General features: G+C 42.5%; 1 protein-coding gene across 7 annotated transcripts in view; it reads left to right on the top strand.

Annotated features, from left to right (window-relative positions):
- Nucleotides 1-27,005, top strand: part of EP400 (E1A binding protein p400) — a 137,578-nt gene that overhangs the window by 10,575 nt on the left and 99,998 nt on the right. For 5 of the 7 annotated variants that reach the window (XR_008379402.1, XM_053587153.1, XM_053587151.1 and 2 more), the window contains exons 2-6: nt 2,915-4,285; nt 20,629-20,719; nt 22,373-22,480; nt 22,977-23,353; nt 25,580-25,873. Coding sequence is in view for 6 of the 7 variants with exons in the window: in XM_053587153.1 (XP_053443128.1) it covers nt 2,954-4,285; nt 20,629-20,719; nt 22,373-22,480; nt 22,977-23,353; nt 25,580-25,873 (2,202 nt within the window). In the remaining variant the exon portion in view is untranslated. Of the gene's footprint in view, nt 1-2,914; nt 4,286-7,296; nt 7,408-20,628; nt 20,720-22,372; nt 22,481-22,976; nt 23,354-25,579; nt 25,874-27,005 lie in introns of all 7 variants that reach the window. The other 2 variants (XM_053587154.1, XM_053587150.1) reach the window with 2 other exon arrangements.

The raw sequence follows: 27,005 nt of genomic DNA, 5'->3' as shown, positions 1-27,005 counted from the left end.
AAAGGGTTCAGGAACAGGCTGGACGGGGTGGCTTACGCCTGTAATCCTAGCACTCTGGAAGGCTGAGGCCAGTGGATTGCCCTGAGCTCAGAAGTTTGAGACCAGCCTGAGTCAGAACCAGACCTTGTCTCTTAAAAAAAAAAAAAGAGAGAAAAAGCTGGGAGTTGTGGTGAATGCCTATAGTTCCAGCTACTTGGGAGGCTGACGCAAGAGAATCACTTGAGCCCCCAACACTTCAAACTAAAAGGTTCAGGAACAAAAGTTGGTTTTGAAAGTAATCAGTGTGGCTAAGAGCCCCCACAGGCACTGGGGTTGGGAGGATGACATGCTCACAGGTTTGTAATTAAAGCTGTTCCTGTCCGTGGTCCTCATTTCCTCCTTGAGCTTTTTGCTGCAGCTTTACCTCTAGTCTTCTTAGTCCATCTTCAGAAACCAACCATTGATCAGGACATGCCTTTCTTCTGCTACTTTAAATATGTACTTGTTGGAGGTGGGACACAATTATAAGAGGGACTTTACATAACAAATGTAATCAGTGTAATTTGGTTCTTTGTACCCTCAATGAATCCCCAACAATTAAAAAAAATGCACTTATTTTTTAATGTTAGGAATATACTTGTGCATTATACATTCTGTGGTTTTTGATTTCACATATACGTGTATTTCAGCCAGGGACCTGGAACTGTAAGAGCATTGTATGTTGTAGCTGCTGCTTCTTTTTTTTTTTTTTTTTGAGACATAGTCTCAAGCTGTTGCCCTGGGTAGAGTGCGTGGTGTCATAGCTCACAGCAACCTCAAACTCTTGGTCTTAAGCCAGTGGTTCGCAACATTCAAACGACCCTTTCACAGGGGTCACCTAAATACAGCCTGCATATCAGATATTTGCATTATGATTCATAACAGTAGCAAAATTAGTTATGAAGCAGCAAGGATAATAATTTTATGGTTGGGGTCACCACAACATGAAGAACTGTATTAAAGGGTTGCAGCATTAGGAAGGTTGAGAACCACTGGCTTAAGCTATTCTCTTGCGTCAGCCTCCCAAGTAGCTGGGACTACAGGTGCCCATCACAACGCCCAGCTATTTTTTGGTTGTAGTTGTCATTGTTTGGCAGGCCCAGGCTGGATTTGAACCCGCTAGCTCCGGTGTATGTGGCTAGCACCTTAGCCGCGAGCTACATTTCACCGAGCCTGTTTTGTAGCTTCTTTAAGGTTCAGAATTTCTCTTAATCCTGTGCATTCCTCATAGAGAGACAAAAGGGGCTCTTGTCTGTCTTGGAGGGAATGAGGCTCTTTGGTCACGGTCCAGCCAGGTTTGGGGTAGAAGGAGCCCCAAGAAGGCAGGATAGCTGGGTGTGTCAGCTGGGACTTCAGAAGTATGAATAGTGACAGCTCGGCTCAGGCTGGCTTCCACAGGGGCTCTCTGTGTAGATTGGAACCCCAGGGCAGTGTGGTGGCTTCTGGCCTGCTGGCCAGGAGCTCAGTTATGCGACTGGGTTCAGTTTTCTCCATCTGCTTCTCCTGAAAATGTCAGTGAGTTTTTCTCCTTCATGACAGAAATCAGCTGCACCCTTCGTTCACATGGGATGGTGTTCCCCCTTTCTTGGAGCCCCACACTGAGCCCTTGCCACTGCATTTGCACTGTTTTTTCTTTGGGGGGGAATGACATTTTCGTGCTGTGACTTGGCCACAGTGCAGAGAACAGACGAGGGGTGTGTTTGTGTGTGCAGTGGTTGGGGTCATTAGCCTCTCCCCTCCCTGAAGATGTTTCTCTCTCTATGCAGATCTGACCTGGCCTCACCTCTGGGTTACCCTTGCCAACTCCATGCTTTCCTGAAAGTTGGCTTTCCATAATGGGCCCTCCACTTGCTCACTCATCTGCATACACTAAGCAGTGTTTGGATTAAGAGTGCCTTTGAAATTGTGGTATGACCTCCCAGGGAGTTTGCAGACCCCCTGAAGGGAACACTATACTGGATGAGGGCCAGGCTCTGGCCATTTCCCTTCTTTCTCCCTAGAAGACCTTCTAGAAGTTTCTCCTCTTTTTGTGCTCTTGTTGAGAACATTGAGATCTGAGGCTGTTCCCTACCTTCTGCTCCAGTACTTCATTTCATGTTTTATCCCAGCTCCTGGCACAGGTGGGGCGCTCCCCAGGGCATCGACTGTCCCAGCTTTCCTGTCTCGCTCTCCCACCAGTGGCACAGGGTCTAGTACGACCCCATGTGTGTTTGAGCTAGATTTACAGGGGTACGGCCATGGCTGAGGCAACCTGGAGGTTGGTAAGAACTGCTAGCTGGAGAGGCTTGGATGTTTGCGTCTGGTGAGGCAGTCTTGTTTTCCTCCGTGCAGCGGTAGTTGCTAAATGCTTCTTGGGTGCTGGGTGACCGTGAGCAGGAGGCCGTTCCCCATGGGAGATGCTGGTGGAGGGCTCTGCTGCAGAAGGGGGTTTCCTTTCCAGAGTGCGAGTCTGGGCTCAGACTCTGCTCCTCTGCTTGCTGCTTCCTCTGTGGTTTGGTCTCCTGCCCCTCAAATGGAGTAGGAGCAGCACCTACCTCACCGGCAGTGCATGGGGCTCCAGGGACGAGGCTCAGTCCACACAGGTTAGCTTCCTCGGTGATGCTTGGGATGTTCCCCAGTGGCTGGCTTGGCTCACCCACCCACCCCGACCTGGGCCTGGGGCACAGCAGTGACTGAGGAGGGCAGTTTCTCAGTCTGTATAGATGGAGATGTCTCCAGGGACCTCTCCCAGCTGCATTTGGTGTGAGTTGATAAGATGGTCTGGCATTTGACTCAAGAGGCCAGTGGGAACTGCCATCATGGTGCCTTTTCAGTGCTGTTAAATGGTAGTTATACTTGTGGTAATCAAGCAATTATGTCTACCTTTAAGTAACTTAGTTTTAATTTTGATTTTTAGGAGAACATCGTATTGGATAAAAAAAAAAGGGAGGCAATAATGCACCATGGCAGCGGCCCTCAGAATGTCCAGCATCAGCTGCAGAGGTCCAGGTCTTTCACCGGCAGTGAGGGAGAAGACCAGCCAGCCCACCCAAACCTACCCTCGTCCCCTGCAACGCCCTTTGCCCCCTCAGCAAGCCCATCTGCACCCCAGTCCCCTGGTTACCAAATACAGCAACTGATGAATAGGAGTCCTGTGGCCGGACAGAATGTGAACATCACCCTACAGAGCGTTGGCCCCGTCGTTGGAGGAAACCAACAGATCACGCTGGCCCCTCTGCCACTTCCCAACCCTACCTCCCCAGGGTTTCAGTTCAGTACTCAGCCAAGGCGGTTTGAGCATGGGTCTCCGTCGTATATTCAGGTCACTTCACCCCTGTCCCAGCAGGTCCAAACTCAGAGCCCCACGCAGCCCAGCCCTGGGCCGGGGCAGGCCCTGCCAAGTGTTCGTGCAGGTGCCCCTGGCCCTGGGCTGGGCATCTGTAGCAGTAGTCCTACTGGAGGGTTCGTGGACGCCAGTGTGCTCGTGAGACAAATCAGCTTAAGCCCATCCAGTGGTGGACACTTTGTATTTCAGGAGGGCTCAGGACTTACCCAGATCACCCAGGGAGCCCAGGTGCAGCTGCAGCACACAGGAGCCCCCATCACAGTGCGAGAGCGGAGACTCTCCCAGCCTCATGCGCAGCCAGGAGGCACTGTTCACCACCTGGGACCCCAGAGCCCTGTGGCTGCTGGTGGAGCCGGCCTGCAGCCCCTAACCAGCTCAAGCCACATTGCCACGGCCAGCTTGCCACCCCAGATCAGCAGCATCATCCAGGGCCAGTTAATCCAACAGCAGCAGGTGCTGCAGGGGCAGCCTCTAGCCAGACCATTGGGATTTGAGAGGCCCCCTGGTGTGCTACTCCCTGGGGTTGGGGGCACATCAGCATTTGGGATGACGTCCCCGCCCCCACCCACTAGTCCTTCCAGAACGGCCATGCCCCCAGGCCTTTCTAGCCTTCCTCTCACAGCCGTGGGGAGTGCTGGAGTAAAGAAGACTCCCAAGAAGTTAGAGGAAATCCCACCAGCTTCTCAGGAGCTGGCACAGATGAGGAAACAGTGCCTGGATTATCACTACAGAGAGATGGAGGCCCTGAAGGAGGTCTTCAAGGAGTATTTGATTGAACTGTTTTTCTTGCAACATTTCCAAGGGAATATGATGGATTTCTTAGCTTTCAAGAAGAAACATTATGCCCCATTACAAGCATATCTTAGACAGAATGATTTGGACATCGAAGAAGAGGAGGAGGAGGAGGACGAGGAAGAAAAGTCTGAGGTCATCAATGATGAGGTAAGAAACAGTAGTTTGATGACCTAGAAGACCTGCATGAAGCAAATTAGAGTCTACGCAATAGTAAATTAAAGTAGGAGTATTTCTAAGATTTATGTTTTGTAAGGATTTGATCCATGAGTAAAATTGAAGGATATATTTTGCTTTCTTCCTTCATGGAAAGGAAGAGGTGTTGAGCACAATGTGTTAGAAGGAGGAGCAGAGTGGTACTGTGATTAGTGCTTACTCAGCACTCAGGTTTTTCCTTAGGAACCAAGGGTTCATCTCTGCCTCAGTGAGCTCAGCTGGCCTGACCATGATTTACATGTCTGGGCCTGTCTGTGGCTGATGGTTGATGTGGCCCTTTTGCCACAAGTGAGATTCTGAAACTGCTTGGGCCAAGCTGCACATGTGCCACTTGGCACCTTTTGGCTGATTGCCCAAGTTTCACATTTTACTTCTGTAGATCTCTCCATAAAAATGCCCTGGGTAGAGTGCTGTGACATCATAGCTCACAGCAACCTCCAACTCCTGGGCTCAAGCGATTCTCCTGCCTCCACCTCCCAAGTAGCTGGGACTATAGGCACCCGCCACAACGCCTGGCTATTTTTTGGTTGCAGCCGTCATTGTTGTTTGGCGGGCCTGGGCTGGATTTGAACCCACCAGCTCAGGTGTATATAGCTGGTGCCTTAGCCGCTTGAGCCACAGGTGCCTAGCCTTTTTTTTTTTTTTTTTTTTTTTGAGACAGAGTTTCACTTTGTCATCCTTGGTAGAGTGCTATGACATCATAGCTCACACAGCAACCTCAAACTCTTGGGTTCAAGCAATTCTCTTGCCTCAGCCTCCTGAGTAGCTGGGGGGAGAGGCGCCAACCACAACACCTGGCTGTTTTTAGAGACGGGGTCTCACTCCGGCTCAGGCTGGTCTCGAACCTGTAGGCTGGTCTCGAACCTGTAAGCTCAGGTAATCCATCCACCTCAGCCTCCCAAGTGCTAGGATTACAGGCATGAGCCACCATGCCTGGCCTGCTCCAATTTTATTTTTATTTGTATGTTTTTTTTTTTTTTTTTTTTTTTTTGAGACAGTCTGAAGCTGTCACCCTGGGTAGATGCTGTGGTATCATAGCTCACAGCAACCTCCTACTCTTCGGGCTTAAGCGATCCTCTTGCCTCAGTTTTTCTATTTTTTGGGAGAGACGGGGTATCGCTTTTACTCAGGCTGGTCTCAAACTCCTTCCAGAGTGCTAGGATTACAGCCATGAGCCACCGCACCCAGCCCTCAACATGATTTTCAAACAGATTTTTTTTTTTTTTGGTAGAGACAGAGTCTCCCTTTATTGCCCTCTGTAGAGTGCTGTGGCATCACACAGCTAACAGCAACCTCCAGCTCATGGGCTTAGGCCGTTCTCTTGCCTCAGCCTCCCTAGTAGCTGGGATTACAGGCACCCGCCACAGTGCCTGGTTATTTTTTTGTTGCCATTTACGTGGGGCTGGGTTTGAACCTGCCCCCTCAGTATATGGGGCCAGCGCCCTACCCACTGAGCACAGGCGCCGCCCCAAACAGATGTTTTTAAATCACTAAGGCTTTTTTTTTTTTTGAGACAGAGTCGCCCTCAGTATAGTGCTGTGGCCTCACGCCTCACAGCAACCTCAAACACTTGGGCTTAAGCCGTTCTCTTGCCTCAGCCTCCCAAGTAGCTGGGATTACAGGCGCCTACCCACAACGTCCGGCTATTTTTGGTTGTAGTTGTCATTGTTGTTTGGCAGGACTGGGCTTGGGTTCGAACTCGCCAGCCCCTCAGTGTATGTCGCTGGTGCCCTACTCACCGAGCTGTGAGTGCCAAGCCAAATCACTAATTTTTATAGTATGCTAGCCACAATTATAAATTACTAGCTATATTTATATGTAATTTTCATGATTAAAATAGTTATGTCAGAAAACTATGAGAATTTTTTCAATGTTTAGATGTCTTATGTTTGAGATCGTATCTTAAACTTCCAAATACTTAATTGATCGTTATTTAAGATAGAATCTTTTGGGCGGGGCCTGTGGCTCAAGGAGTAGGGCGCGGGTCCTATATGCCGGAGGTGGCAGGTTCAAACCCAGCCCCTGCCAAAAACCATAAAAAAAAAAAAAAAAAAAAAGATAGAATCTTTTTTAGGCAGTGTACTTTTTGAGTGCCTCGAATAGGTACATAATAAATCCCCTGAGATTTCTCAATACTGTAATCATTTCTATGATCCTTTTATTTGTACATCTTAAAAAGCAAGACAATGGTGAATTGTACTGTAATGTACTGTATTTTGTGCCTTTGTGTTGTGTAGTGTATACTATGTTGGTGAAGCTTACTTTGTTTAATGATGCAGCTAAAATAAATATTTGTCAGTTCTTCTGCAAAGAAATCAGCTTTTGGTGAGCAAAAGCTTGTCTCTTTGCTCCAGCGGTCCTCATTGATAGTTATGGGTGTATCTGTGTGGCTTTGCCATTTTGTGTTTTCTTTAACATCCTTTCCAGGATGGGACATTTTTATTTTTCAGAAGGTGATTATTTTGAAGATTTTACCTCTGTTGTCCTGAAATAGAAAAATTAAATTCTTTGTTTATATTGCAGTGTTGTCTGTAAGATCAGTCCCCCTTATCTATGCTTATGAAGAAGAAAAAATTCTTTGTAACCTCTTGCTGAGATACTTTTGCCATTCCCACTCAGTATTTAACAGAGAGCTGTTTTGCAAATTGCCTATGAAGTTGTTAGGGCTTTGTTACTTGAAGACTCTGCCATTCACATATTTAAAATTCGAAGTCACAGAATCCAAGGGTATTGCAGTTTGACATAAATTGGAGTTCCTGCAAGATTTGCAGTTGAATTAGGTTGTTGTGTTATAAATCTGTCAGTTCATTGTCCTTTTACAGGATTTGATGCAAAAACATTTTTAAACACCAAACATCAGTGAGCTATCAGCAATAAATTCTAAAAAAATTTTGAGCAGTCTTAAAAATTATGTTGCCTTTTTTTCTCAAAATATTTCCTCTCAGGTAAAGGTTGTGACAGGAAAGAATGGGCAGACTGGGACCCCCGTTGCTATAGCAACCCAGCTTCCGCCAAAGGTTTCTGCTGCTTTTTCATCCCAGCAGCAACCGCTTCAGGTACTTGTCGATGGTTCTCAAATATAGTTTCATCCCAAACTTTTCCTTCATCCAGATATTTTAACCTTCGATTTACTACTTGCTCTTAGGCATTTTTTTTTTCCAGAGCCCATTCCTTATTTTTAAAAAGTAAAAAAGTCTTCCTGCATATAAAATTGTAAAGTTAAATTGCATGAGTAAATGACAACACAGATCTTGGTGCATTTTTTTTTCATGTACTTGTAATGCAGTAGTAGCTTTTAGAATGCATGTGATCTAACACTTAAAGTCTTGTTGAATGTGTGTTCAGGATTCCTTGTGTGCCGTGTTTTAAATGTTGGTTCTTTCTTGTCTTTTATCTGTATTTTGAGAGCAGTGCAAAACAGAACAAAAAAAAAATGATTTAAGTAGATGATAACTTGGTATTTTCCACAGCTAAAGGAAATACTGAAGTGAAATATATTTCAAATCATCAGGACCACAGGCTTCTCAGTTGATAAAATGCAAACTGAGTATTTCTGATTTTTTTGAAAATCACTGTTACATTAGTAATACCAGGAATTTAAAAATACAGATCAAATTCTTTTAGCTTTGAAATAAATTATCCTGATTTCTGAAAACACTTTTATCCTGGGTGGGTTTTGTTTTTTTTTAATTTTGATAGAGTTTCAAATGTACATAAAAGTTGCAATAACTATATAACCCCCCCTTGTACCTTTTGCCCAAATTTACCAACTCTTAATTTTTTGCCCCATTTTCATTATTTTCATTCTTTCTCATGTAAATATGTAATATCATATCATACCTCTTTGTCCCTAAACACATCAGCGCATATTAGGTAAGGGTGGTATCTTACCTAACCACAGTACCATGATCAAAATTAGAAAGTTTACATATTGTATTAGCTTTAATGTAATATGTTATAATCCACAGTTTATATACATATTTCATCTATAACCGATAATGTCCTTTTTAGTGTTTTTCCCCCAGTCTAAGACCCATTGCAGGATCACCCACTGTGTATAGTTTTCATGCCCTTCTGGTCTTTTTTAATCTGGATCAGTTTCTCAGTCTTTCATGACCTTGACATTTTTGAAGTATGGACCAGTTGTTTTATAAAATATTCTTGGACATGGGATTGTCTAATGTTTTCTTGTGTTGTGTTCGGATCATGTCTTCAGTTCATCATATCAGAAGGCGATGATGTCACTTTGACCCATAACTGGTAATGTTAACTTAGACCACTTGGTTAAGGTGGTTTATATGAGGCTTGTCCAACTAAATAAAAAATCCATTTAGTTATTTTTGCTTTTGTAAATGAAGAGTGAATGGGGAAGATACTTTGAGACTATGTAAATATCCTGTATCTCATTAAACTTTTGCCCACAAATTCTAACATTTATTGATCAGTCATATCTGAATTAATTATTAGTATAAAGATTCCAAAATGGATTTTCTAATTCTGTTATTCCTTCAACATTTATTAGTTGGTATCTACTATAATGATCTTTCCTTTTTTCTTCCATTTTTATATTCATATATGGATTTTTATTTCAATAATTATGTCACTATCAGTATTTATTTGCTTATATTTATTTAAATGTGTTTAGTTTACATTCAGTAAACTTCTGTACTTATGTATGTTTTAAAATCTGTATAATTGGGTTGTGCTTGAGCTCAGGAGTTCAAGACTAGCCGGAGCAAGAGTGAGACTCCATTTCTAAAATAGAAAAATTATCCAGGTGTCTTGTGGGTACCTATAGTCACAGCTACTTGGGAGATTGAGGCAAGAGGATCTCTTAAGCCTAAGAGTCTGAGGTTGTTGCGACTACAACACCACAGCACTCTACCCAGGACAACAGAGTGAGACTTTGTCCCCCCACCAAAAAAAATCTGTAGAGTTGTGTAGCCACCACCACAGGCAACAGAACAGTTCCATCATCCCCCAAGAGTTCCCTCATGCTACTTCTTTTTAGTTATCTCTTCACCCCTACCTTGTCCTCCTCTGTTCTCCATCTCTATGATTTTGCCATTTCTGGAATGAAATACAAATGGAATTGAGTGTATGTTACCTTTTTAGTCTGGCTTCTTTCACTTAACAGACTGCATTTGAGATTTGTCCACTTTGTTGAATTTACTGGAGGAAGTAAGATTTTTTGTTGCTGAATGGTATCCATTGTATTAATGCATCCCACTTTGTTTATCCATTTGCCCTTTGAGCAGTATTTCGGTTTTCAATTTTTGGAACTTATAAATAAAGCTGCTATAAATGTTCACATACAGTTTTTTATGTAAACATAGACTTTCATCTCTTTTAAGTAAATACATAGGAGTCAGATTGTTGGGTTGTGTATTAAGCATATGTTCAACTTTATTAAGAAACTGCTGGGCGGCACCTGTGGCTCAGTCGGTAAGGTGCCAGCCCCGTATACCAAGGGTGGTGGGTTCAAACCTGGCCCCGGCCGAACTGCAACAAAAAAATAGCCAGGTGTTGTGGCGGGCACCTGTAGTCCCAGCTACTTGGGAGGCTGAGGCAAGAGAATCGCTTAAGCCCAGGAGTTGGAGGTTGCTGTGAGCTATGTGATGCCATGGCACTCTACCTAGGGCCATAAAGTGAAACTCTGTCTCTACAAAAAAAAAGAAAAAAGAAACTGCCAAACTTTCCCGAAGTGCCTGTACCATTTTGTGTTTCTGGCAGCAACATAAGGGAGAATTCCTGTTGTTTTGCTTCCTCCTCAGTATTTGTTATTGTCAGTTTTCTTTTTTAGTCATTCTAATAGGTTATCTGATTTTAATTTGTATATCTCTAAAGATTAATAAAGTTGAGCATTTGGGTATCTTCTTTGGTGAAATATATGTTCACGTCTCACCCTTTTTTTTAAAATTGAGTTCTATTATTGTTGCATTTGAAAGTTTTTTGCTTGATATGTATATTTTTTCATTTGTGTGATTTGCAAATTCCTCCCTCCCCCTCCAGTTTTTGGTTTTTCTTTTTCTTTCCTCAGCACTATCTTTGGTGGACTTTTAAATTTTGGTGAAGTATAGTTTGTCAATTGTTTTCTCTTATGGATTGTGTTTTTGATATATCTAAAACTCTTTGTTCAATCCAAGGTTACAAAGATGTTCTGTGTTTTCTTCTAGAAGTTTTATAGTTTTACATTTAGATCTGTGTTCCATTTTGAGTATTGTATAACATGACAAACATAGGAATATTCATTTGCATGTGAATATTCAGTATTTTCAGCACTTTTTTTTTTTTTTTTTTTTTGAGACAGAGTCTTACTTTGTTGCCCTCCATGGCATCATAGCTCACAGCACTTCAAACTCTTGGGCTCAGGTGATTCTCTTGCCTCAGCCTCCCAAGTAGCTGGGACTACAGGTACCCACCACAGTGCCTGGCTATTTTTAGAGACGGTGTCTTTGCTCTTGCTCAGGCTGGTCTTGAACCTGTGAACTCAGGCATTCCACCCACCTTGGCCTCCCAGAGTGCGAGGATTACAGGTGTGAGCCACTGCACACGGCCTCCAGCACCATTTTTTGAAAAGACTGTCCTGTATATGTTGAATTGGTTTTGCATCTTTGCCCAAAACCACTTGATCCTATTTGTTTGGTTCTATTTCTGTATTCTCTCTTTGTATCTTTTTGCCAGTGTCAGACTATCCTGATTATTGTAGCTTTATAGTAAGTTTTAAAGTCAGGTAATATGAGTTCTCCAACTTTACTCTTCTTTTTCAAAATTATTTTGTCATTCTAATTCCTTCACCTAAAATATAAATTTTAGAATCAGCTTGTTGATATCTACAAAACATCCTGCTAGGATTTTGATTGGGATTGCATTGAATCTGTTAACCAGTTTGAGGAGAAGTGATTATCTTGGTAATATTAAGTCTTCTTCCAGTCTACGAATATGGTATATCTCACCATTTATTTAAGTCTTCTTTGATTTCTTTCTCCAGCATTTGTAATTTTCTATATATATTTTATTATATTTATACCTAAGTATTCCTATTTTTCTTTTCTTCTTTTTTCTTTTTTATTTGAGACAGCGCCTCAAGTTGTCACCTTGGGTAAAGTGCTGTGGCCATCACAGCCCACAGCAACCTTCAACTCCTGGGCTTAAGTGATTCTCTTGCCTCAGTCTCCCAAGTAGCTGGGACTACAGGCACCTGCCCCAACGCCCAGCTATTTTTTGGTTGCAGTTTGGCCGGGGCCAGGTTCGAACCCCCCACCCTCGGTATATGGGGCCAGAGCCCTACTCACTGAGCTACAGGCGCTGCCCTTTCTGGTGTAAAATATTTAAGGTTCATCTTGCATATTCCTTGAACCAGCTGTGGAATCTCCCATTTCATCAAAGAGCCTGGTTTCTTCTAGTGGGGAATCATAATATGATTGTAGTATTTAGGCATTTATTGTAATGAGTTTGATACAATTGAAGATAACTCTTAGAGATTGTCAGAAAATCTGTTAGTGGGGCTTATTTTTTGTTAATGCTTGGAGTAATAAAATATGTCAATACATTTATAGGCCACATTTATAAATATCTGTATAAGAATAGTGGGACAAAAGAAGGCCCAGGAGTGCCCATAAACACACAAAAAAGAGGCACAGTCTCCCACAGTGTGAGTAGAACCTCTCAGACTTACTTTTGCACTAACCTGATGTTAGGAATGAAACTAGATGGAATCTGACTTAGATCATGAGATTCTTACCCCCTTACAGTGAGAGTACAGCTTGTTCTAATCATTTAGAGGTATTTTGCATCATTTGGATAAAGAAGCAGTGAGCCTTTGACCCAGCAGTATGCTCTAGAGGTCCTCTTGTGTTTGTGTACCAGAATACACTTGGAGTAATGTTCCTAGCAACATTGTTTATAAAAGCCCCAAACTGGAAAGAACCCAAATGTCCCTTACCAGTAGAATGTGTCTGTGGCTTGTGTGCATTCACACAGAGGAGGACTCAGGCAGTCAGTAAGAATGGGTGAGCTCTGGCCACACACACCTCTCTGTGGGGACTCAGCAACATAACATGAAGAAATGCAAATGCAGGATGTATGTAAGTCTGCCCTTATTGAGCAAGACCAGAGAGGTTGCTTAGGGATAAATCTGTAAGTGATGACACTATAAGGAATTTTTTTTTCCAATTTGAGGTATAATCGACAGCATTGTATATATTTAAGTTGTGCAAAGTGATTTGATGTAGTGAAATGATTACCACAATCAAATTAAACTATCCAGCACCTCCACTTTTATTTTTGTGGTGAAAATGGTTAAGATCTTCTTTTTTTGAGACAGAGTCACTGTGCCACCCTTGGTAGAGTGCCATGGTGTCACAGCTCATAGCAACCTCAAACTCTTGGGCTTAAGCAATTCTCTTGCCTCAGCCTCCCAAGTAGCTGGGACTACAGGTACCCGCTGCAACACCTGGCTATTTTTTGATTGCAGTTGTCATTGTTCTTTAGCAGGCCTGGGCCGGGCTTGAACCCGCCAGCCTCAGTGTATGTGGCTGGCATTCTACTCACTGAGCTATGGGCGCCGAGCTGATTAAGATCTCTTTTAGCAAATTCCAGATATAGTGTTATTAACTGTAGTTACCGCGCTATACATTAGATCTCTAGAATTTATATGCCTTATGACTGAAAGTTTGTACCCTTTGACTAACATTTCCCTGTTTCCCCCAACTCCCCAGCCTGTGGCAACCAATGTTCTATTCTGTTTCTATGAGTTTGACTTTTTTTTGAGACAGAGCCTCAAGCTGTCACCCTAGGTAGAGTGCCATCACAGCTCACAGCAACCTCCAACTCCTGGGCTCAAGCTATTCTCCTGCCTCCACCTCCCAAGTAGCTGGGATTACAGGCACCCACCACAATGCCTGGCTATTTTTTGTTTGCAGCCATCATTGTTGTTTGGCGGGCCCAGGCTGGATTCGAACCCGCCAGCTCAGGTGGATTCGAACCCGCCAGCTCAGGTGTATGTGGCTGGCGCCTTAGCCGCTTGAGCCACAGGCGCCAAGATGAGTTTGACTTTTTTTTTAATTCTATGTACAAATGATACCATGCATTTTTATTTCTGTGACTTATTTCACCAAACATAATGCTTTCTAGGTTCATCCATGCTTTTGCAAATGGCAGGATTTTTAAAAAAAATTTTTATTTTTTTGAGACAGAGTCTCACTTTGTCACCCTTGGTAGAGTACTGTGGCATCACAGCTCATAGCAACCTCAAACTCAAACCTCTTAAACCCTTAAGCGATTCTTTTACCTCAGCTTCCCAAGTAGCTGGGAGGACAGGAGCCTACCACAACGCCCGGCTGTTTTTGAGAAGGGGTCTCACTCTGGGTCAGGCTGGTCTTGAACTCACCAGCTCAGGCGATCCACCCGCTTTGGCCTCCCAGAGTCATAGGATTACAGGCATGAGCCCCCATGCCCATAATATTTTATTTTATTTTTAAGGCATGTGATGAGTACATGGTGATTGCTTTATTATTACTGTTTTAAATTGGACATACATGTTTTCCCATTTTCCTTCTCAAATTGTGAAAATTTTCAAACAAAAAGTTAAATGAGGCCAGGTGTGGTGGCTCATGCCTGTAATTATAGTACTCTGGGAGTCTGAAGCAGCTGGATTGGCTAGTGCTCAGGAGTTTGAAACCAGCCTGAGAAAGAGCAAACTCCCATCTCTAAACATAGCCAGACCTTGTGGCAGGCACCTGTAGTCCCAGGTACTTGGGAGGCTGAGGTAAGAGGATCTCTTGAGCCCAAGAGTTTGAGGTTGCTGTGACGCTACGGCACTCTACCCAGGGCAACAAAGTGAGACTCTGTCTCCAAAAAAAAATAATAATAATTTTAATATTGCCTAATTTCTATTAACTAGTGAAACTCCAGAAATAAATTCAGAATTCTCTGATTAATTTCTGTTTACAAAAGATTTTCAGGTGGTAGTATGGCATGCAAAGCTGTTACATGTAAAGTACAGATAGACATACACACATTTATTTGTAAAAAGAACCATTCTAAGGTTTTTCAGTCATCTTCCTGTTAGAGAAAATAATTATAATCCCATCATTCTAACACAGTAAGTTTTTTATATTATGTTTTATACATGCCAGTTGAAACAAGTGTATTTAGACTTTTTGGGGTTATTTTATTTAACATATACTCTTTTTATGTTTTATTCACTTTTAATAATTCTTAGTTTAATAGCTGCTAATGCTCTAAAACTGGAGGAACTATAATTAACCATTTTTCTGACTTAAGGTTATGTCTTTGCTATTTAGAAATATTTCTTAGGAGTGGCATTTGTGTATCATTAGTGTAACATATGTTAGTGTTAGTGTCTTCATGACGCTCACTATGTATTTACTTAATGTTTAGCTGAAACTACCGCTAGACATTGTGGTCTCAATTTTGTTGATATGGTTTTGCCAGCCCTGTTTAGTATTCTAAAAAGAGTTTATCACATAGTTTCAGGATGAGTGTTATTTGCAAACAATTGTGGAATTTTTGATCAACTACTTTTGTAAATTAAACTCTAGCTATGAATCGAGAGGGTGCTCAGTGTTGCATGTGTATTACTTTCTCTCTGTGCTTCCAGAAAGTTCTAGGGTGGTATTATTGTATGTAGTTATTGTATACGCAAAAATACTGGTATTATTATAGTTATTTATATTTTATAAAACCATCCTGATTAGAGAGTTTTTTTCAGTGAGTATGTTAGAGAAAATGAATTATTATTTATGGTTCTGTGATCCTAACCCAACTATTGCTTTTTTTTTTTTTTTTGGCCAGGGCTAGGTTTGAACCCGCCACCTCCGGCATATGGGACCGGCACCCTACTCCTTGAGCCACAGGCACCACCCAACTATTGCTTTTTATATTATCTTACATATGTGTCCATACTTGTATGTGTACAGTTAAAGGTTCATAGGTATAAAATGGCATCTCTACTTGTTTTAATTTACATACTTTTTAAAAGAGAAAGCACAAATTTTGTTTTGTGTTTTCCTCAGTTACCCACTTCTGAGGTTAAGTGTGAGAAGATTTCTTTTAGGAGCTTGAGTTTATAGAGACTCTAGGTCACCTAGGCCCCTCTACTCTATAAATGTGTTCTTTCAGGGTACTTAGGGAGGACCTTGACTCCATCTTACCTTTTAAGTGACCTAGGACCCAGTCTTACATAGGGCATAGTTCCAGTTAAAGTTTAGTTTATTTAATTATTTATTTTTACTGGTCAGAAATTTGCCTCCTAGTAATTTTTAACTGCTACATTATTACTGGTCTCAATTTTGTCCTCTAGAATAATGTAAGTTCCTCTTTTAGTAAACATTCTTTTACCTTTTTTTAAACATACTTTAAGTTTCTTCATTTTTTTGTTCAATTTATTTTTCTAGCACTTTTCTCAGAATGTATAGGTGGCAAACATTCTGACTTGTCTTTTCTGTGAACTACACATCTCTACTTCCTTTCACTGTTCTTGGTGTAGTTTCTAGTGTCACTGCAAATTACATTAAGTCTTCTATGGATAAACTCATTTTGACATTGTCTAGGTTAAAATGAGCACCCAGAATTAAGTTCCTATCAGAGTATCTCTTTTCTTGTGTCACTTTTTCTGCCTTTTTAAAGGAGTTGTAATAACGGTTTTTAGTTGGCACCTGTGGCTCAGTGGGTAGGGTGCTGGCCCCATATACTGAGGGTGGCAGTTCTAGCCAAACTGCAAAACAAAAAAATAGCCGGGCATTGTGGTGGGCGCCTGTAGTCCTAGGTACTTGGGAGGCTGAGGCAAGAAAGTCACCTAAGCCTAGGAATTGGAGGTTGGTGTGAGGTGTGATGCCATGGCACTCTACCGAGAGCGATAAAGTGAGATTCTATCTCAAAAAAAAAAAAAAAAAAGGTTTTTCATTAAAATCAAGTTTATGTTCATAATGCAGAATAAAATGAAACTTAAATTCATTTTAAAAATCAAAGATGAGTGTCTGCCACACATGGAGTTGCTCCTGCACCTTCTGTAGAGCATGGTGACAAGGATGGTGTGGGCATCTTGAGTCCCCTAGGAGACAACCATGGTGTCAGCAGCAGTCAGGAAAAAGTGGAAAGAGCATGTCCTTCCTGCCAGTGCCTTTTGATAAACAGAGATTTATGATTTTATATATATATATATATATATATATATTTATTTATTAAATCATAGCTGTGTACATTGATATGATCATGGGACATCATTCACTAGCTTCACAGACCGTTTGACACACTTTCATCACACTAGTTAACACAGCCTTCCTGGCATTCTCTCAGTTACTGTGCCAAGACACTTAACATTCCACATTTACCAAGTTTCACATATACCCTTGTAAGATGCACCGCTGGTGTAATCCCACCAATCCCTTTCCCTCTACCCACCTCCCCCCCTTCCTCCCCTCCCTTTCCCCCTTCCCCTTATTCTGAGATTTATGATTTTAATGAAGTCCATTTTATCAGTTTTTCATATGCATATCTAGTTTTCTAGCACCCTTTGTTGAAGACTTTTCATTTCCTTTGGATTGCTTTGGAACTTTTTTTTGAGATAGAGTCTAACTATGTTGCCCTTGGTAGAGTGCTGTGTCGTCACAGCTCACAGCAACTTCAAAGTCTTGGGGTCAGGTGATTCTCTTGCCTCAGCCTCCCAAGTAGCTAAGAATACAGGCGCCTGCCACAACCCCTGGTTATTTTTTGTTGCAGCTGTTGTTGTTTTAGCTGGCCTGGGCCAGGTTTGAACTAGCCAGCCTCGGTGTATGTGGCCTACGCCACATAACCACTGTGCTATGGGCACCGAGCCAGCTTTGGAATTTTGGAAAATCATGTGGTTGTGTAAGGATGAGTCTACTGAGTTCTTTATCAGATTGCTGGTCCTTATGCCAATACCATCCTGGTTCAAAGAGCCTTAGGGTGTGCCTCGAAGTTAGGTCCTTCACTATGTGCGGTCTTCTCTCTGTTTTTAAGTTCACTATATTTCTCCATCCACACACTGCTGTTAAGCTTATCCAATGAATTTTGTATTTCAAATGTTGTATTTTTTAGTTTTATTATTTCCATTTGTCTCTCTTTTAAATTAGTTTCTATATTTCTGTCAAGATTTCTTCTTGTCCTTTATTGATAGAAAAATATGTTTTTATTTATGATCTTGGGCATACTTATTAAAGCCACTTTGAAATCCTTGTCTGCTAATTCCAATATGTGGGTCTTCTTGGAGGTGGTGTCCATTGATAGTCTTTTGAGAATGGCTCATGTTCTATTGTTTATTTGTATTTTGGAGTATTTTTTTTTTTTTTGAGACAGTCTCACTTTGTCACCCTCAGTAGAGTGCTATGGCATCACAGCTCACAGCAACCTCTAACTCTTGGGTGTAGGCAATACTCTTGCCTCAGCTTCCGGAGTAGCTGGGACTACAGGCACCTGCCACAACACCTGTCTATTTTTATTGCAGTTGTCACTGCTTTTTTAGCTGCCTGGGGTGAGGTTTGAACCTGTTACCCTTGGTATATGGGGCTGGTGCCCTACCCACTGAGCCACAGGTGTTGCCCTGTATTTTGGAGTAATTTTGAGTTGGACTTTGGACAATTATGAATGACATGTAGAAGCCCTGTCTTATATTCTTCTGAAGAGTATTAATTATTTTGCCTTAACACTTAATTGAATTGAAACTGCAAACTGTCTCTTCTGTGGTAGGTGGCACGTGAAGTTTCTGTTTAGTATTATGGCCTTTGCTGGGACCCTGTTTGTGTTGCTCATGGTTTAGGAGTCAGCAGAGATGTAGGCAGAGACTAGAGAAAGAATGTGGAATCTCCCTTTCTCCAGCTCCTGCTCTCTGTCCTTTTTCTTTAAGCCAGAGAGACCGTATGTCTCTTCTTGCAGCTATCACTTCCCTTCCTGTATCATCCACTTTTTCATATTTTCTGTATTTCATCTACAGTTCATAGTTACCTGGAATATGTTTGGTCCAATAGGAAAGAACTTGGCCATTACTAGATGCAGAGCCCTTCATCAGTTTCTTTTATTTAAAAATAATTCTTTCCAATTCCATGTCAGGAAGAAGAAAAGAAGAAGAAAATCTTCTTTTGATTATATAAAGTAGTACACGTTCATTATAGAACTTTGGAAAAATCTAGAGAAGTGCACACATGAATCTTACTACCTGGAGATGACCGTGGTTAACACATGGTCTGTTTTCAAACCATTCCTTTCTTTCTTTTCTTCCTCTCTCTCTCTGTCCATTCCTCAGTCTTCTTCTCTTTTCTTTCCTCCCCCATCTCTGTTAAATGTAAATAGGATGTCCTCATGCTACATGTATTGAATTGTTGCTTATTTTTCCTTTTGATAACTTAACCTTTCCCCATGTGAGTGAATGACCCACAGCCTAGTTGTATTGGTTGTGGCTGTGGGATAGTTGGTTCAAATAGTCCCATCTCATTGAATATTTACTTTGTTTAGGTATCTGTAATTTTTGCATTTAGAATGCCTGAGTAGATAGAACTGAATCAAGGAATAATTTAGCAACTAGTGATTATTATATACAATCCTTAGCATTTGCTGTAATTGCAGGGACAAAAAAAGGATAGAAAAGGGTTAGGATTAAGTCTGTACTGACCAAGATTTGGCTAGTTTCTGTCTTTGTAAAATAATATGCCAGCAGCTTCTCAAGTAGTTTTTTTTTTTTTTTTTTTTGAGACAGAGTCTTAAGCTATCGCCCTGGGTAGAGTGCTGTGGCGTCACAGCTCACAGCAACCTCAAACTCTTGGGCTTAAGCAATTCTCTTGCCTCAGCCTCCCAAGTAGCTGGGACTACAAGCACCCGCCACAATATCCAGCTATTTTTAGAGATGAGGTCTTGCTCTGGCTCAGGCTGGTCTTGAACCTGTGAGCTTAGGCAATCCACCCACCTCGGCCTCCCATAGTGTTGGGATTATAGGTGTGAGCCACCGCACCCAGCCAAAAAGATTTTTTTTTTTAGAGCAGTTTTATGTTCACGGCAGAATTGAGAGAAGGGTATGGGTGGCACCTGTAGCTCAATGAGTAGGGTGCTGGCCACATACACCAAGACTGGTGGGTTCAGACCCAGCCCTGACCAGCTAAACAGCAGTGACAACAACCAAAAAATAGCTGGGCATTGTGGTAGGTGTCTGTAGTCCCAACTACTTGGTAGGCTGAGACAAGAGAATCGCTTAAGCCCAAGAGTTTGAGGTTGCTGTGAGCTGTGATGCCGCAGCACTCTACTGAGGGCAACATAGTGAGACTCTGTCTCAAAAAAAAAGGGAGGGTATGGAGATTTCCCACATACCCCCTACCCCACACTTGCATAGATAGCTTCCTCCTTTACTGGCATCTTCCACCAAGGGTTCATTTGTGAACGTACATTGACACCACATGATCACTCAGAGCCCAGAGTTTACATTGGGGTTCAACCCTGGGGTGATACATTCTGTGGATTAAGTATTATGTAATGTCATGTACCCACCATTATGGCATCATACAGAGTAGTTTCACCACCCTAAAAACCACTCGTATTCTGTCTGTTCATCTTCCCTCCCTCCTACCTTGCCTCTGGCAACCATATCTTTTTACTGTCCCTGTAGTTTTGCCTTTTCCAGAATGTTAGGGAGTTGGAATCATGTAGCATGTAGACTTTTTAAGTGGCTTCTTTCACGTTAAGCATTTTAAGTAACATATAATTTCACTTATCTACATATCAAGTAGGGTGCTAATTATAAAAATATCATTTTGAAGGGCCAAGTTAGATTGTTATTAATCAAGGTTTTAGTGTCATTTTCAAGTAGGAATCCAATTCAACCTTTCTTTTTATTTATGTGAAGTTATGGTAGGCAGTGCGACTGACTAGGTCAGCTAAACTGTTGTCTTAGAACTGAGACTGATGTTTCCCCAAGTTAGCCTTCTGTTGACATTCCACATGCTTAGCTAGTTAGTTTCCGAAGGACTATTGATTTGCAATTCCATTTAAAACCAGAATAATTTATCTTTCACAAATCTTCCCACCACCACCCCACCCCCCAGAGGTAAGTTAGAAGTGCAGAATATTCACTACACATCAACGTTATATGTATATATTTAAAGACTTTGGGTAGATAACATTTTTCTTATTAAGGAATGAGGTCAGTGTTTGGGGGTAATTATTATAGCTTTAGTTTATATTCATTCTTGTAATGCCTTTAAGTGATCATAATCTCATACTTTTCTTTTCTTTTTTTTTTTTTTTCTCAGCAGCAAGCCCTTGCAGGGAGCTTGGTGGCAGGAGCTGGAAGCACAGTAGAGGCAGACCTGTTTAAGAGGCAGCAGGCAATGCCGCCCACAGGTATGTCAGGCTCCCGTGGTCTCAGGAGTCCGTTTCCTCACATGGCCATCATGGGGCAGTTGCCACGTTTCTAAAGAGTGAATGCTAAAGAACTTAGTTGCTTCGTACTTTGACAGTACAAAGTATTCTTCTCTGGGGAATTATCAGCTGAACAAAATACGTGAAGTATACAGAATGTAGAAGTTATTCAGTGGAATAGGTGTACTCCATTTTGGTTTTCTGTGTGCATTTGTAGGCTCTTTAATAATCATGATTAAACATAAAATCATCTGCTCTTAGTAATCATGATTAAATATAAAATCATCTGCTCTTGTCATTTTTTTAACTGAAGTTTTTCATTAAATTATAAACTTAATGCATTTTTATGTAAAAGATTCAGACAGTTCAGAAGAGTATAACTTTAGTTTACCTCTGGTTTGGTACCTGTCCACACTATTAATGTGTTGCGTATTCTCACAGACATTCTTCAGTTTGTACATAAGCATTGTTACATATGTGTTATTTTCAAAAAAAATTTAGACATGATCATGTGAATTTTTAAAAATATTAACAGGCTGTCCTTGTAAGTCATTTACCCTCTTTATGATGGCTGCATAATATTCCATTGTGTGAATGATTTGTTCTTTGTTAAATCAGATCCTTGTTAATGTTCATTTATTATTACTGCCATTTTTTTGTCAAGAAAGGATGAACATCTAGTCTCATTTATTTTTCTACATGTTTGTCACTATATCTCAAGGAAAAACTCCTAGAAATGAAGTGCATGTGTAATTGTTTTGTGGGATTTTTGGGGGGAGGAGGGACAGAGTTTCTCTCTGTTGCCCAGTCTAGAGTACAGTGGCCTTATCATAGCTCACTGCAACCTCAAATTCCTGGACTCAAGCGATCCTCCTGCCTAAGCCTCCTAAGTATCTGGTACTACAGGCACCCACCACCTCAACTGGCTGATTTTCCTATTTTTAGTAGAAAAATCTTACTCAGATTGGTCTCAAACTCTTGAACTCAAGGGATCCTCCTGCTTGGGCCTCCCAGAGTTCTGGGATTACAGGCGTGACCCATTGCCCTCAGCCTTTAATTGGCTTTTTATGGTGCTAAATTGCCCTCCAAAAGGAGAGGGCCATCAGTAATTTCTACTTCCCTCACATTTTAATCATTTTATTAAGTATGATAAATCTTTTAATTTTTATTGATCTAATGGGTGAAACATAATTTCTATAGTTTTCATGTGGATGGCTTGATTTTGAGTAAGGTTGCCCAGTATTGTTCAATTTTTGCTGTTTGTGAACCTGCTCTCCTGCTGCCTGTTCACTCCTTGCCTGTCTGTCCAATTGTGGAATCCCCCCTACATGTTCATTGTTAGTGCTGAACATGTCAGCCTCTGTGATTTATATGTGTTGCAGTGTTGTGTCTCAGGTTGTTGCTGGCCCTTTGTCTTTTTAATGATGGTGTTTATTACATTGGCAAGTTTTTAATGAAAATATATTTATTAACCTTATCCTCTATGGCTTTTGGATTTTGGTTCATGCATAGAAAGGCCTCTCTGTTCAAAGATGATAAAAACACTTACCGCAGCAAAACATGTTTTTTCTATTACTTCTGTGGTTTCATTTTTACATCAAACTCAAACTGCACCTTTTTTGAAAATTATTCTAGAGCAGTCTAAGAGACCTCGCCTTGAAGTGGGTCCTCAAGGGATAGCTTTCCCGCACCCGGGGGTGAGCGCAGGAGTCCCTCTGCAGCAGCTGATGCCAACAGCACAAGGTAAGACCAGCCTCAAAACTGGCTCCTTCAGCATGCAAGAGGGACTGCCAGAGGCCTTAGAAATAGCAGCAAACGCCTGTAGCCAAGGTTGTGTACTTGAAGTAAGATTTCTGAAATTGGGATATTTATGTGAGTCCCAGTTAATACTGTACAGAAAGCCTCCAGCGATGCATTCTTACCACTGTAGTGGGGGCTACACTTTGCATTGTCATTGTGCTTTTCAATAGTTTTTACTCTTGTGGTTTATTTTAATTGCTGCTGTCTTAAGAGTACCCTGTAGTTATGTGATACTTGTTTTGTTTGATGCTAACTTGTAACAGTCAAGTGCCTTTCTTTCCTTTTTTGTGTGCTCATTTGTGACATTAGATGTAACAGAACACTTATTTCCCATGTGAGTGTATGGTGATCACTGGGATGTCAGTGTTTTCTCGTGACTCACTCAGAGGAGCTGCTACACTTGGACATCAGAATTCTTGGGGTTTTCCTTACTTTGCAGGAGGTATGCCCCCCACCCCTCAGGCCGCACAGCTTACTGGACAGAAACAGAGTCAGCAGCAGTACGACCCCTCTACAGGGCCTCCTGTGCAAAACGCTGCCAGCCTGCACACCCCACCGCCACAGCTGCCCGGGAGGCTGCCCCCAGCCAGTGTTCCTGCCCTTCCCTCCACACTGCAGTTGGCTCAGCAGCCACAGGCAGTGGAGGCTCAGACACAGCTCCACATTCCGGTGAAGACTCATCAGCCAAGCACTCCTGCACCTGCACCCCTGCCCAGCCAGCCCCCTGCTCCTGCGCAGCCCACACAGCTGGCGCTGCATGTCCCTACACCCGGGAAGGCACAGGTGCAGGCCTCTCAGCTTTCGTCCCTGCCACAGGTACTCTGTACATTGCTATTTTGTTAGCTGTGGGACAAAAAGAAAAAATGTTCTGCATAGTTGGCTTGCCATCTGTGTATTTGACAGGTTGGTGAACAACACTGTAGTTTGTATGTTTCTTCCTTAGCAGTTTACTCTCCCACTTCAGAAGAATTGATTAATTCAGTAGTTGCAATATAATTGTATCTGGTTCTGTGATAATGATTATTATTAGAATAATGGGATGCTGTTATTGTTGCTCTTAGTACAGGGAGCCTGCACCTGGTGACCCACACACCAGAAGGGCATGTGTCAATTACCCCAAGTATGTAGCAATGGCCCGTTTTGCCCAGGTGGAGACAGGCTTAGAGATTGTGGGCCTGGTCTCAGGCAACATGTTGGTGAGGTGATGGGGGCCTCACTCTAGATCTGTCTGAGTGTGAAACCTTGCTCCTAAGCATCTGCTAGATGTCCTCCATGCTCTGCTGATGTGTGTGAGGATGACCATCAGCTTGATAGATGTTTCAGATGTTTAAAGTGGCCCTCATCCTCCTCTGGCTGGTTTGACTGAGGTGTGGTTTTCGTTCCTAAGAGTAGTGAAACACTGCAATCTGGGTGTGAACTGTCTGTCATGCACTGCAGAAGGAGTGGGGACAGTGTTCAGAGAACAGTCTTTGTCTGTCATTGAACTCAAATCAGTGTGTGGGAGCGCCAGCTTCAGAAAACTTCCTTTTCTCTCACCACTCCTCCTTGATAAGGGATCCTCCCAGGTGGGCTTTGAGGTCAAGTTCTTTTATGATTGTTTGAGATTTAAGGCAAAGTCCAAAGAATAGCATGATAGAATAATAATAGTAATCAATATTAGCTATCACTTCTTGGTTACCTTAAGCTGAGGTGTCAGGCACTATAATGAATTTAGTGGTATTTTATTTTCTATACCTAGTAAACCTGTAAGGTGGGAGCCTTAATCATCTCCATTTTATGGATGGAAAAAACTGAGGCCAGAACAGCCTATAACTGGTTTAGCTGTGATGGGTGGCCAGTACATCTTGGAGCCTTTCATGTGATGTACACAGAAGCTTTGCGCCCACTTTGAGCAGGGCACTGCCTCTGCTTTGAGCTCTCTGGGCTGTTGCTTCCTTTAGGTTTTCATGGAAAGTGACTCTTTAACACTGTGTCTCACTGAGCCACATGCTGACTCAAAGTAGTTCTGTGGCTTTTCTTAATCCACCTATCTATATTGTTGGAAGGATCTGCTGTGGAAAATGATTTCCGAGCTCTTTAGCAAAAAGTATTGAGGAACATGTTACTTCTGTATTGGGCAGGGGTTCGTAGCTGTCCCTGTCAGGGGCCAGGTAGTGAATGTCTCAGCCTCACAGGCCACTCAGTATCTGCTGAAACACAGCCACACAACATGCGAGTGAGTGGAAGACGCAGCTGTGAACCAGTAAAAGCTTACTTTCAAAGGTTTGTGGCTGGCCATAGTTTCCTAACCCCTGGGGTGAGGGATGCTATTGCAGGTAGAGAGAGATGTGGTTGCATGGACAGTGTGCTAGCCAAAGTCTCTTCCTCTGCCATCAAGTTAGGAGCATGCTGTGCTCAGCTCTCCAATTTTATTGCACCTTCCCTGCTCTCTGCTCACTTTCCCTTCATGTGGTTATTCAGTCTGTGGCCAACCCTATAGCCTGCCGCCAACCCTACTATAGCCTGCCTGCCATGAGAGAGGCAGCAGAATTTGTATTTGCTCTTCAGAGAGTAGGTGCTGGACGAGTAATGGGTATTTTTCAATTAGGCAAAAGCTTAACACAAAAGTTAAAAAAAAACTTGTTTTCAAATAGAGGAGAAAAAGCAGAAGAAAAAAGAAAAAGTTTACATGAGCTCTAAGACAATTATATGAAGACACTTTTGTAATGAGAGCTCTTGTTTGATTTTGTGGAAATAAAACTTTTTTTTTTTTTAATTTAAACTGGGCCGCGTTCAAACCGATCACCTTCGGTATATGGGGCTGGCGCCCCACCCACTGAGCCACGGGCACCACCCGAGATAAAACTTTTTTTTAATATTTTGTAGACAGAGTTCAGTGTATTGTTTTCCTTGTAGCTTGTGGGTGTTTAGTGTGTTGTCCACTGGTGCTGTGGAGGAAGACACGGGCCATACATGTCTCTGGTGGTAGGAGTGCTCTAGTGTCCGGCACCAGAACACTGGACCCCTGTACTGACCCTACCCTGCTTGTCCTCTGCCTGCTAGACGGCGATGTCAGCACGGCCACCTGCAGACCCTGCCCCGTCCTGCCCGCGGTCTCTACCCACCTCTTCTACCTCAGCCCTGGTACCTGCAAGTGGCTTGGGCCCAGGACCCTCACCTGCCCGGTCCTCTCCTGTGAGCAGACCCTCCTCAGCAGCTAACAAGGCAGTATCTCCGGTCTCCTCCCGGGCTCCAGGGGCTGTGGCATCAGTCCTCTCGAAACCACAGAGCCCCGCTCAGAATGCTGTGTCTTCTCAGGACAGTTCCCAGGAGAAGCTGGCAGAGCAGATAGCACTGGTAAGCATGTTGACAGAAAGTGTAATGTGTGCTCCAGTTTGTGAAGCTTATGTGAGTTTAATTTTGTTTTTTGAGACAGAGTCTCATTTTGTTGCCCTTGGTAGAATGCTGTGGTGTCATAGCTCACAGCAACCTTAGACTCTTGGGCTCAAGCTATTCTCTTGCCTCAGGCTGGTCTTGAACCTGTGAGCTCAGGCTATCCACCCGCCTCAGCCTCCCAAGTGCTGGGATTATAGTTGTGAGCCACTGCACTCCATCCCTTGAGTTTAATGTTTAAGAACGTGATCGTTTAAAGCTGAACATTTAATAATAAGGACAATTGAACATGGTTTGTGATCATTAGAAAGGACGTTAAAAGCAAGCAGTTTAACCTTTTTGGTGAAAGCAGACTTGTTGAGAGAGTCCTTTTTTTTGGGACAGAGTCTCACTATGTCACCTTTGGTAGGGTGCCATGGCGTCACAGCTCACAGCAACCTCAAACTCTTGGGCTTAAGTGATTCTCTTGCCTCAGTCTCCCAAGTAGCTGGAACTACAGATACCCACCACAACGCCTGGCTATTTTTTTTTTTTTTTTTGGTTGCAATTGTTGTTTAGCAAGCCTGGGCTTGAACCCGCCAGCTTCGGTGTATGTGGCCGGCGCCCTACTCACCGAGCTACAGGCACCGAGCCTCCATTTCTTAAAATGGAAGCAGTGCTTCCATAGTGGTCATAGCTGAGGGGCAAGAAAGGCGAGTAGGTGGCAGTTAGGCTGGGGTGACAAAGCCAAGCACTGGAGCTGTTTGGTCCGTGAAGCCCCTGCATGCCTCAATCCGTTGCCCTGTTTTTGAGAGCCACTGCCTGGCTCTGAGCACTTCACTTTTGTGGGTGACTAGGCATTTATTTTTTCAATTTCATTAGGGGACTGAAAAGAAACATACATCAATACAGGTATCATCAACCCAGTGTTCCTCGTGGTCCAATTTTAACATAATGCTCAGTACACAGCCAGTCTTGTTTCATCTGTTCTTCTCCCTTCCTGATTGTTGGGAAGCAAATTCCAGGCATCACATGGTTTTCCTTGTATATACTATAGTATTAACATTGTGTCTTCACAAGTTATTTTTTAGAGATGGGGTGTAGTTGTTGCTCTAGC

The sequence above is a fragment of the Nycticebus coucang genome, chromosome 4 (assembly GCF_027406575.1).
Source record: "Nycticebus coucang isolate mNycCou1 chromosome 4, mNycCou1.pri, whole genome shotgun sequence".
Classification (NCBI taxonomy): Eukaryota; Metazoa; Chordata; class Mammalia; order Primates; family Lorisidae; genus Nycticebus; species Nycticebus coucang.
Note: the sequence above shows the minus strand (reverse complement) of the source record. Positions and strands in the feature narration are given on the sequence as shown.